At 38.3% G+C, this 13243-nt stretch overlaps 1 protein-coding gene across 1 annotated transcript; it reads left to right on the plus strand.

Moving 5' to 3' along the window:
• Positions 1-348: 348 nt before the first annotated feature.
• Positions 349-9189, plus strand: fbxo9 (F-box protein 9). Its single transcript, XM_085369351.1, has 13 exons — positions 349-493; positions 1247-1318; positions 2269-2400; positions 2498-2555; positions 2717-2816; positions 4668-4798; positions 4888-5002; positions 5156-5274; positions 6282-6372; positions 7477-7572; positions 7659-7752; positions 8546-8700; positions 8788-9189. Exons 1-13 carry the CDS (start codon positions 491-493, stop codon positions 8894-8896), a joined length of 1275 nt encoding a protein of 424 aa, XP_085225477.1. The 5' UTR covers positions 349-490; the 3' UTR covers positions 8897-9189.
• Positions 9190-13243: the final 4054 nt, after the last annotated feature.

The raw sequence follows: 13243 nt of genomic DNA on the forward strand, positions 1-13243 counted from the left end.
AAGCCACTTAAATAACCTTTCTTCCTCATTCTGATGCTCAGGTTTAGCTTCAGTGGGTCATCTTGATCATGCTTAAATGTGCCATGTGATTGGCTGGTTCCACCAGCAGTGGAACAGGTGCACCTGTCAGAGTATTTAATGTCCCATAATTAACATGCCAACAATTTGGTCACTAAAGACAGTTGTTGTTATAATATAACACACACATACAGGCCACTCATAAATGACAGCTGCTAGTCGCTGCCCCACACAGGGATGTTTATTTTTCAGCTGATATTGAAGAGCCGGAGTGACACAGGGCGCTTCTCGAGTCTCACAGCGCCTCCTGACTTCCTGTGCCATTGAGGCTCCGGGCTACTCAGCGAAATGGCTGCGTTCCTGCGAGCTCGTAAATATGTCCGTTGTGTTGTCCGTTTCTCCGACCGTGAACTGTAAACGGTAATACTGACCGCCTGTGAAGATAACAAGGAGACTTACTGGCCAGGTTGTCATGGTGGGTCACCGTGTTTTTGGCAGTTATGCAGCGAAAAGTGTTAGCGAGCTAGCGAGCTAATGTAGCTAACGTCACCTGGCTTCTTTTAATGCTACCTGCAGCTCAGCCGAGCTGTAAGCTAACTAGTTTACTAACTAGTTACGAAAGTAGTTGATTTACAACACTTGGCGCCTACATTTAGATGCAAGACCCTCAAATCAACGATATGCAGATTAATTCACAGTATTATACACCGAGGTTAGCATCGCAGACTGTTAAGCTAAATATGGTTGTGTTACCTGAGTTGCTTCTAAATCAGGCCCACAGCAGAACTTTATAGTTTCTATTTTTTGCAACAAGTTTGACCACTTTGACAGTTTGTATGTTAAAGAAAAATGAAACTTATTTACCGCAACATGAACAGGGAAGTGTGCTGTAATAACAAGGAGCATCAAACTGTCAACAAAAAACGGTGTGCAATGCATATAAAGTAACGTGTACTTACAATATTGTTGTTTATTACGTATTTCATATGCATTTTAAATCGATTTTGTTTAGGGAGTAGCAGTGTAATTAACTTCAACCCAAAGTGAGCTAAATGCATATATTAATGTTTATGTGTATTAAGTTTGGTTACATGAGGCTTGCTATTCTAGTCTCTAAATTTATCACCTTATTGACTGCTATATACAGGATGTCTGATAATCTGTTTTTTATATAAATAGTTAACCGTAAATTAATTTTTTTAAATTATAACTTCGGTTTCGTGTGCAGGCTGACGAAAATGCAGATATTGAAAGTACAGTAGAGGATGAAGATGAAAGTTCAGATGATCCAGATCTTCAGGTGAGCAGCATAAATTATGGTTTGTGCAACACTCTAGGGCTGTGCTTCATTAAATTTTACTTCCAAGGAGCCACATTTTCTTGCAATTTATTTATTTAGTCATAAAAGCACACAGTGGTGTTAGTGAAAGGTAAGCGTGGTAAGAAGACATTCTTGAGGGGACACAGGGAGAAAAGACTGAGATGTGTCAGATTACACAAAACTTGCACTGACAATCAGTGACAGCAGGTCTGATGGAGTGATGGGTCTAATTTGAAATTCTTCTTTTAAATTGTCATCAATATGTACAGTTGAAGCCAGGAGAGTGGTACAACAGTGGGTGTCTGCTGCCGTCTATATAACATGGTGGAGGTGCTGTTATTTTGATCCATCATGCAAAACCATCTATAAAGCTTCTGATTGTCAACAGCTTCATTTTTCAGCATAACAATGATCCCAAACACACTACCAATGTAGTAAAAACATACCTGCAGAGAAAAACACACTATGCTATCAGTCAGGGCTGGGGCCTCCCCAGAGCCTGGAGCAGTACATCTAACTTATCTTCTGAAAATAAAACAAAAACTGCAGTGTCATTAATGCATAAAGGTCAAGAAAACTACAATATTCCTAAAAGCGAACCTGTACTGTGCATCAGTGTATCCTTCGAGCTAGCACTGAAATCACTAACAAAAACATTTCTTTTGGCCAAAGATAAGATATGTTATCCCCTCATGTACTTATTTGTTTAAAGTGGCAAAACATGGCAGCCAAATTAATTCTCATATGTTAGGCAGGTACAATGAAAGACGAGGAGGACTTAATTTTGTTTGTTTGCAACGATTATAGCCTGTTATAGCCTATTTGTAAACCAAATAGGCTATAACAGCAGTGTTAAAGTTCAACTAAGCATGGATAAGCTGAAACCTTTCTTTGGCACTCACTCTATTAATGTTGTAATCGAATTCCAGCTGGAGCTCAATGTGTTCAGAGCTCAGTGGATGTCTGAGCTCAAACCGAGCTCTGGAGCGAGTGGAACGAGCAACCGACTGCTCCAAGCCAAAGGTCTGAGGAAGGCTCAAGAAATTGCTAGAGAGGAAAAGGCAAGTTGGGGAATAATTTTTTTTCTAGCTGTAAGCTTGCATGTGTTGTCGATTATTATCAGCTGTTAAATGACTGACGAGAGTCACCTTCCCTCAGGCCACAGAGCTGTTCTTGAGAGCTGCTCAGGAGGAGCAGAATGGAGCTGTCTATGAAGGTATGCGCTACATAGGATACAGATGGCACTTTACCACAAATAAAAATAACTCTTTAGAAGTTAACAACTCTTTATCCTTACCCGCCGTCCATTTAGTTCTGTAATTTCTCTGAGGTTGTTTGATTTGTTTCTCATGTCTAATCTGATGTTTTTACTTGCAGCTATCAAATTTTATCGCATGGCTATGCAGCTTGTTCCTGACATTGAGTTTAAAATCAACTACAGCCGTCCTCCTGATGCAGACAGAGGTGGAGGGAACTAGTAAGCTACTTTATTTTGTTTAATCTTACCGCAGGTCTATTTTGTGACAGCATGTTTTCAGACATTAAGTTGTTCTAAAATTATAGTCTTATGCAAATCGCTTTCTTTTCGGGGATCATTTTCCCCTGTGAGGTAATTAAGATGCTAAACAGAGAGCTGCTATATTAATTATTATTGAAATTATACTAGTAGTATAAAGGCTGAACTACGGCTGCTCAATCGAATTTTAATCACGATTACGATCTGGGCTTTCAACGATCATTAAAAATGACTGAGCCGATTATTAGCCCCTCCCTCGTGCTTTACTCTCGCGCTGCTCCGTGTGGCAAATCGAGCGCACCTCTCTGCATTTCGAACACGTGCCACAACAATTACCGGTAAGAAGACCCAAGGGAAGCTCGGAAAGCTAAGCAGAAGTTACTTGGGGAGGAGAGTGACTGCCGTTGGTTGAAAAGAGAGGTAAAAAAAAAAAAAACTTCAGTGGTGTGGAAACATTATGGGTTCTACTTGTCGTGGATCAAGTAGACATAGTGTGTAAACTTTGCTACGGTGTCGTAGCTGCACCACAGAGCAACACTGCAAAGTTCACTAAACATAGATGTTTACATTTTTCATTTATTTTTTATATTGCAAACATTTGCCCTGTTATCAGTATTTGCACACTATTTTATATTATTTTTTAAAGTCATTATTCAATACATTGTTATTGTTAACCCTTTAAATCCCTGTAGAACCGGAACTGCGTAAGCTAGCGCAATAATTTGTTTTGCATATGAAACCGGAGGAGTTGTACTTATATCTTATGCCATCAGCTTGTCCTCGGTCACGGTTTCCTTCCACATAAAGCTTTGCAAAAATTGCATAAAAAGCGCTTGCAGGAACAAAAACATAATATTCCAGAAACAGCTGTTCGTAACACTTCCCACAATGAAAAAGACGTCAACGCGAGCTATCGTATGTCCGCCATTTCCTGTCCGAAACCGGAAGTGACGTCATTTTCGCGGAAAATGTAGTTTTTTACTTGTAGGCCTTAAAAGCCTATACTGGTGTTTTTATAAGTCATGTTTGACTTTTCTGAATAGTTTCTGGGATGCTTAGAACTCGAATTGCACTGCTGGAAATAGTTTATTTTGATGCACATGCTGTTTTCTTTGCAAATTTGCATCATAGGATTGTTTTTTGTTTTCCCTGCAGTATATAAAAATTGCTATATCCCCAAAATAAAACTATGAAGACACTCAAAATAAATTTCCTGTTCTTCTAAACTATTTTTTGCAACTTTTTTGTATTTAAAGTTTTGAGGGATAAGCCTCTTAAATTTCCCCAAGTAGAAATATATGTAAAAAAAAAACGATTTTCAATTTTTTTGTAGTTTATTGCACTTTTTTGTAATTAATGTAATTACTATGGACTTAATGCATACATATTATTAAAATATGGGCTATAACAGTTGTATTGATGTATAGCAACTTGAAATGCTCCCAAAAATGGCACTACAGCATGTAAAAAAAAAAAAAAAAAAGCTCTGGCGGACTTGGTTCTATGGTAGGTCTTAAAGGGTTAAATAAATATCGTCAAATAATCGAGATCTCAATTTCAGTGAAAATAATTGTGATTATCATTTTTGCCATAATCGAGCAGCCCTAGGCTGAACTTATAATGAGGGTGTGAGGAGGATCACTCAGCTGGATTAAAACTTAAGCTGCCCCATTTACAACAACAACAAAAGCAACTTTTCTTTCTTTGCTTTAGTTTGGTAGGTGAATAATATAGTGTGCTGGCTTGTATGAGAGCAGTGCATAGTCTAATTTCTTAAACTGAGCATACTGTGTTTATTTTTCTTTTTTGCAGCATGGAGGATAGTGATGCTGATGGGGAGATCGAGGATCTACTTGCCTACTTCGAGCAGCAGCTATCTGTGGAAGGCTCATTTCCAAAGATCTGCACTCCTGAGGTTGAAATGACTCAGGTGCACATTTCAGGTAAAAAACTCTAATGTAATTTCATTGTAAACCTCTCGAGTCATAATAAACACATAGCCATTATCATTCTTTTCTTTTTTTGATTGCAGCTTTGCCACGGGAAATCCTGATGTACATATTTCGGTGGGTTGTATCAAGCGATCTGGACATGCGCGCTCTGGAGCAGCTGTCTTTGGTTTGCCGTGGGTTTTACATTTGTGCAAGGTCAGCCTCGCTTTCAAAGAAATCAGCTGGATGACAAATTATTTGTCAGCAAGCTCAGCTTTTGACAAAATTGCCAATTTTATATCAGGCAATAAAGGATCTCATGGTGCTGTGAGCTCTTAATTTTTTGTTTCGCTTTCATTCTCTCTCCAGAGACCCTGAGATTTGGCGCTTGGCTTGTTTAAGAGTTTGGGGACGGAAGTGCACTAAACTTGTACCCTTCACATCTTGGAGGGAGATGTTCCTGCAAAGGCCCAGAGTCCGTTTTGATGGTAATTACTACTGACACCTCAGGTTTCTAAACCCACATTAGTGCAGGAAAATACCAAAGGTACTGTTTTGTAACAGATACAAAATGATTTAAGAGCTAGAGTGTCATAGAAATTTTTTTTTTTTTTTTATCAAGACAGATACCACAAGCGTGCTTATCAAGTAAAATTTTCCACGTAATGTTTTTTTAAATTTTTTTATAGCAGTTTATTTCAAATCACGTTGGCCTAGAGACCTGGCAGCGACCATCTCCCAACCACTGTTGAAGAGGGAAAAGAGCAGTTGCTAGCAATTGCTAACTTGAAATTTGTCACAGAGAAATATGGTGCTGTCGAAAACCACCTCGTGATTGCAATCTTCAGTAGTTTGCATGGAGGCTGATCTGCAAGCATATGTCAGCTACTCGGTGGAGATCATTCACCTTCAAAATAAAAATTTCAGATTTTTAAACGTGTGGTTACAGTGGTAAAACCCAAGTTTTACTGTGAAGGGGAATGTTTTTTCACTACATCATGGAGTGTAACTGTACAGTGTTTGCAGACGAGTCTGTGTCTTCCATGTAAACTATGGGGAATCTGCTAGTGACCCGAAGCAAACGAAAGGAGGTTTTTGGGGCAGAAATTTCTTTGTGACTAATTTCATTTGGTGGGAAATTCATATTTGTGTCGCCAACTGGTCTCTAGGTATAAGGACTTCATGAAAGTTTGCCACCCACGTTTGCATACCTGCTCTTAACTTGCAGTTCACTGTTGCCCCCTGCAGTGTGAGGCAGCTGCTGGAAGGGTACTGAGTTTCAGTACATAAAAAGACCGCAGGAATAATGTTACGGGTGTAATACTTCTTTATGCTGCAAACTTTTAGATGATTGTTACATGCAGCTAACAACAGTTGAGAGCTAAATGCCTCAAATTACCAGCCACTAGTGTTGTTTTTTGCTGATGCTTTTAGAAGTTATTGCTGCCATATTCAATGTAAACGAATTACTGGATGATTCATTTTCTTTCCACAGGTGTGTATATCAGCAAAACATCGTACATTCGCCAAGGAGAGGAATCACTGGATGGATTTTACAGGGCTTGGCACCATGTTGAATACTACAGGTAAATATTTGAGTGTAGTCTTTATTTATTGTGAGTTGTAACGAAACCACAGATGACATTTTTGACAGTGACGACCAGAGATGGGCAGTAACGCGTTACTGTAATCCGATTACTTTTTTCAAGTAACGAGTAAAGTAAGGGATTACTATTGCAAAAACGGTAATTAGATTACCGTTACTTTCCCGTAGGAACACTGCGTTACTAAAACCGTGATTTTTTTTTTTTTTTTTTTTTTTGCAAGAATGTCTCATGACAGTGACGTAAGCAAGTGCAACGTTGGTGACAACAGCTGTGTGCAGATCAACAATGGATAATATATCGAGTGCGGGAGAGAGTATGAGCGTGCAGCGTTTAAAGTGTGGAAGTACCGACCTTACTTTGAATTTGATTCCATAAAAAGTGACAAAAACATTAGCGTCCATCGTGCGTGGGAAGAAAACTTATTTTTACAGCGGAAAAAACCCCTAAACTTCCAAGCAAGCACCAAGTGTGCTACGACGTAATGGGAAAGTCACAGAGAAACTCGCGGATTCTTCCACTGACCGCTGCGGCACACCTGCACCAGGGTAAACCTCCGCCCACCCTACTCCTGCTTTACAGGTGAAAATAGAGCAAAAGGACCGCTAGACCAAAGGACTTTATTTATTTTCTGCTGTGTTTTACTTGCATCTATTTGAAAGAGTGAGTGTAAACACAAAAAATATTTTATTTTATGTGCTGGAATGTGCAGAAAATAGGTTTAAATGTTAAACTAATTTCTTCCAGTCAGAGAATGTTGCATATAATAAAATTTTTGCTTGATGCATAAAGTTAAAAGATTAAAACTAATAAAACAAGTTTTAAAAAGATGCTTTTCCATTTGGTTACATTTTGTATGATTGATTATGTAGAAAAAGTAGAATTGGGCTGAAAGATCTATGGCTTTATCACCTATTCAGGTTGTAAATCGTGTTTTTAAAAAGTAACTAAGTAATTAATTACTTTTGAAAGTAAGTAATCAGTAAAGTAACGGGATTACTTTTTGGGGGAAGTAATCAGTAATTAGTTACTGATTACTTTTTTCACGTAACTTGACCAACACTGGTGATGACATTGTTACCTCAGGTACCTCCGCTTCTTCCCTGATGGCCACGTCATCATGCTGACCACCCCTGAGGAGCCTTTGTCCGTTGTTCCCCGTTTGCGTACCAGGAACACCAGGTACACCTCATCTTTTCTCTAAACTCAGCTGGACCCATAGAGAGTATAAAGGATTGACAATTGTTTAATTGTGCTTCATTTCTCAGAATGGATTCAGTTCTGCTCGGTCACTTCCGTCTCTCACAGGAGACAGGCAATCAAACCAAAGTTTTTGCTGTTGTCTGCAAGAAAAAAGATGAGGTAAGGAAATGTTTGAGGCATTTGAGGGGTGGGAGATGAATAGATAACCATATATGTATAATAAGGCCAGCTCATTGAGTAAATGAAACCTCAATAAATGGAAGTGGTTAAAAAAAGTCATGTTTAAAACAGTGCAAATACAGTTGCAGTTACACAATTTGGGGAATTTTCCCCTTGAAAAAAATTACATAGTTTAATCCTAGTACCTCATTCATCAGTGTGTTAGCATGTCTGTTTCTTTTCATGGAAGAAGTTGGCCTCTTATTGGCCTCTACTCGAACACAAATAAGTTATTTAGCGTGCAGTACATGGCTGCACCAGCGTTGTGCTTGTCAAAAACATTCCTGCATAACATTACATTGCATTACATAAACACAACACTGTTAAATGTATTGTTATAGTTTACTAGGTCTAAAATGATTTCCCCCTACACAAGTTATACTTCTACTAATGTGTGAGGGTGCTAAAGACTGCAGCATTGACCCACGGGTGCTGACAGAATCTATGCCTCTGTTCGAAGCACCCAGAGCCCGGGAAAAAAACGCTTTATTTATGTTACGGATACAGTTAGAAACAAAATCTGAAATAACTGAATCTCAGCTGTGAGTTTGGCTTAATCTCTTCTGGTTGATTGCCAGCTTTGTAGTTATCACATTTCTGGCAGGTTTACAGTATATTCGGCATTCTTAGGTGCCATGTCTCTGAGAGCATCTGCTGTGAATTCCAGTTTTCCATAATATTTCACCTAACCTGTCGGATTACGTCTGAACTTGTAAACCGCATCTGTTGACAGAAAGCGACCGACTTCCAAAGGAATCGGTTCTGCAGGCGGAACCCAGCTCCGGAGGCTGAACACAGCTTTCACGTGGGACTGGCTCTGTCCTCTGGGGGGCATCAGAGTTTTAGTAAGCTTGTGTGGATCCACCATTCCTGCCACATCACTTACAAGTAAGTCACAGGACTGCTAATAGAAGTGACCAAGAAGGGAAAAAATGTCAATTTCTGTTCTAAACCTGACCGTGATTATGCTTTTAGGTTGACTGGGGAAACGGTCATTACTACTTTTGACCTGGACAGGATGTACACACCCTTCTTCTTTGCACGTGTGAAGAGTTACACTGCTTTCTCTGAGCAGCCTCTCTAAGCAGACCCTGCACATGATCTCACGAAGACCACAGCAGAGATTGAGTCATCGTTGCATCAAAAACTCACGTACTTCTCAGCCTGTTTTAATTTGTGCTGCAGCTGCTTTATGGTGTTGCTGTTTGAACCCTCACGTTTTCTAAATGAAAGCATGTCATTCTTTCAGGTACACTTTAGAGAAAAATACTTATTTTCTGATTTCAGAAATTGTGGTAATATGCTGAGAGCTAAAATAATTAGCAGAATTTCCCACCTGTTCCAAGCAATGAATGTTCATACTGTTTTTGTTTTGTTGTGCACTTTCTTCCTCAAATAAACAGTGATGAACAAAACAGCCTCGCTGCTGTGTTGGGGCTTTCTTTTACTCAAAATTGATAGATTACAGAAAACCTACAATAGAAAACCTATTACACAACATGAGTTCAACAGAAAGCATTGCAGATTTAATTTCATGCTTCTACATCATTTGTCTCTTTGAGGACACGTGGGTTTAATCCACACATTACATTTTCTCTGAACTGAGCAGATCAAACAGGATTTACAGGAAAAAAACCCAAAAACAATAAATGTGAAAGTTGTTTGGGTTAGTCTGAAATCATTTGTAGCTTTACTAGAGCTGGTGGCTGATCTAAAACTCTATGAAAATGGCAAGTAAATATTTAAATTGTTTGCTGTTGCCAGTTTTTTGGTGGTTCACAGTAAACTGAAGGAAAAGGTCAATAAACGGCTTCTTTTACAGCAATCCTGAATCACTGCGATGAAGCCATCGTTTGGTCATTTAGCCGGCACTGATTTATGGGAAAAGCAGTGGGAGGATAATGAGGAAATTGCCTAATAATACCTCCAGAAAACCACACCAGTAAGCAGTTATTGTTTCTGACTCATGCTGGACACAATATCATTTTCCCATAGCAAGAGTTTGAGAAATTAGTTTGAGGCAAATTACCTGAACGGCCACTTGAACGTTTGTCTGTTTCACAAGTCTTTAAAATATCTCTGTTTGCATGTTTACATTTCAATGACATGTTCGAGTTTGTTTACCATTTATGTAACAGTGTAAAAATGTACAGTTATTGCTATTAATGTGGGTTTCCCTGTCTGCATCCCCTAATCCCAACCGGGCGCTCCTCCCTGAGCCTGTTTCTGCTGGAGTTTTCTTCCTGTTAAAAGGGAGTTTTTGTTTTCATTTCTTTCAGACTTTTTGCTTTTCATTCAGTTAACTTTCCAACATTAGTTTGTTAATTTTACTTTAGTTTTTATTTATTGAAAATGTTTAATTTCCATTGGTTTTAGTCGTAGTTTTAGCCTTTAATATGTCAAAGGTAAGATAAAAAGAAATAAATCAGCACATGTATTGCAAAAAATATGAATATGTCTATCAAAGCCTCATGAGGTATTTTTTTCCCCAAACACTAAATCTAAACATGCATTTACTTTGTTTTAGTTGGTTTTCCAAGTTAAAAGAGGATTTGTTTTATTTTTTCAGAGGTCTAATTGTTATTTGTATTTCAGTTTACTTTTTTTTTTTTTACATCTAGTTTTACAGGGTTTTTTTTGTTTACTTTCAGTTACCTATAATAACTCTGTTATTGATGGAGCAGCAGGAGATCTGATAACCAAACCTTGTTTTTACCTGTGCTTATGTTAGAGAGACTGTGGGGGGGGGGGGGGCGAATCTAAACATTGCATACTGTACTGCTGATTTTATAAACGTCAATAATGTACTCTGACCTCTGGATGTCCTCAGGCCGTGGCCTCTAAAAATCAGTGAGTAAGTCATTGTTTGAATAGTGGCTGGCCAGCAGATACGCCACCAAAGCTCACAAACAGTGGCTCTGTCCTCCAAACGCGACCTCAGTGTGACTCACGGCTCTCCAGTGCATCAAGTTTGCATGCAGTGCTCGTGAGGAGGAGAACAGGGCAAATGGAAAAAACTTTGGGGTGAGGGTGGGTCATTGTCTCAACATATACTGTGTAGACTGAGTCGAAACGACGCTGACTGACCTCGGTAACAGAGGGGAAGAGACTTTTTTTCTGTCCCCACACCATTAAATAAAAACTTTGTAAGACAAAGCTCCCAAAGAGCTAGTTGGAATAGTTTCATGTGTAAGTGAGAAAGCTGTGCAGGGTGTGACCCCCTCACTCTGGCCTCATGTCTGCTTTCTGAGGTCAGACATTTGGTCACAACATCCTGATTAAATCCACAGTGAGCGAGCACAGACAGAGAGACATAGAAATTGATAATCTCCTGAGAATCATAAAAAATCACACCGAATACAAGTTTTATTTTGAAAAGGTTAAAATTACTATTCTGAACTAAACTGAATTTAGGAATCTCACACTGAGAAGAAAAAAAGATTATCAATCAAAACATTATTAAAAATGAATAATTTAACATCCTTTCTTGCTATAAAATGTGGAAACTGCAATGCTTATGACTTTGAAAATAAAGTCTATGTTGTCTATCAAATCCCTACAAATGTGGCATCACTAGAAAGTCGAGGATGTCCTCTTGACTGTACACCAGGACTCAAATAGATGCATTAATGTTGTTTGGTATAGAGCTCTCAGACTCATGTCCAATAATATATTGCTGGGTCTGGATCATATTTAAAAACCAAATAAAAGCACAATGCCCTGATATGCAGATCATTCAAAACTATAACTACAAGAGCTATAACTTATTTGGAAGCTTTAATGCAAACAAGAAGTTTTCAAAAAGTTGGGTACAGGGAGAACAAGAATTCTGCCGATGTTACGTAATGGGGAAAAACCCACAGCTGGTGAAGCTTCTCAAAACTAATATGATTATTCAGTAAAATGCTTGGGTGTGGGGAAAAAAATCCCAGAGAGGTTGTTTCATGTCTCAAATTAAAGCTGGAAAGAATTTCAGGATTTCATAAACTAAAGGAAAATATCATTAAAGATTCAGACAGTCCAGACTCACATCTGCACACATGGGACAAGACTGAAAGCTAATATTGGAAGGTTATTTTGGAGCCCTGCATTAAACACAGGCGTGATTCTGTAGTGGGAATCGATCATTGCTCGGGTTCAGGATCACTTCTGAAAGACAGTCAGTGAACACTGACATGCTAAAAAAGAGAAATGTTTACAAAAGACACAGAAATGCTTCTGCCTCCTTTGGGCCTGAGGGCTGCGGAGAAGAAGTAAAGCATATTGGGATTTGGCCAGTAAATTAATTTAAGAAAATGTGAGTGCCACGTCATAGCTTAAAGAGAAGAGGGAACATGCAGCTTGTGTCCCCAAAAACTAGGTGCGTTAATATGGTATAGAAATTTATGAAGGCACCTGTATTGTTCAACGATTCAAATTTCTGACTAACGTATGCTGCCATTCTTTTTTCCCCAATGCAACAGGCCTCACTTATCTTCAAAACTGATAGCAAACTGCATGTATTCCAAATGCACGGCTGTGTAGCAGCAGTGAAAAACACTGAAAACATGCATATTTTTTAATGTCGTTATATAAAATGACAATTAAAATGATTGGTTCATTGATGTGTAAATCATTTAATGTTGCAGCGGTTTACTTAAATTACTTTTGCACTGCTTGATCAATAATAACTTCACCTATAATAATGCAGTTTATCTGGAAAATGATTCAACTAAATGTTATTTATACAGCATATAAATGTTATTTATACGCTGCAAGATAAAAACCCTACAACTTTAGAAAGAAAACCCCAGGAATCGGATGACGCTGGATGAGCAAGCACTCGGTGATGGCGACAAGGAAAAACTCCCTTTTTACAGGAAGAAGCCAGAAACAGAAACAGTCACAAAAATATTTGTAAATAACTTCTTTTTTTAAATACATAGAAATTGTAAATCTTTTTATTCATGCAGCCAGTCGTGCTAACATGCTCACATGGCAGCATGTTCGCATACCAACAGTTACTAACTATACATAATACAACTGATAAACTAGTTTTGCTATTAGCAACGGCTAGTAAATGTTTTGCAAACTCAAAAATAATTAAGAGTCTGTTCTCTTTCGTTATTGTCAGTGTGATTAATTTTCAAGACAAACACAACAAACATGTTCATAGTCTTTTTTTTAATGTGTTACAGTGAATAAACAAATTCTAACACATTAATTTGGATTCATGACCTGATTTCAGAAAATATATCTATCGATTTAACAATCTAGAAAATCTTTGATCTCAGTGCATCTTATTACATGTCATTACATGCCTGTATGATTTCATGGGTACAGTGTCAGAAATTAATTTAAGATTCATCCTTTAGCCACCCTTATACATTTCTTCTTCCATACCAGCATTTACTACCGCCTCTGCTTGGAAATTAAATAAAATTAAATAGTT

The sequence above is a fragment of the Diplotaxodon limnothrissa genome, linkage group LG13, assembly GCF_057381915.1.
Source record: "Diplotaxodon limnothrissa isolate DT_005_m linkage group LG13, D_limnothrissa_male_GT1.1, whole genome shotgun sequence".
NCBI classification, from domain to species: domain Eukaryota; kingdom Metazoa; phylum Chordata; class Actinopteri; order Cichliformes; family Cichlidae; genus Diplotaxodon; species Diplotaxodon limnothrissa.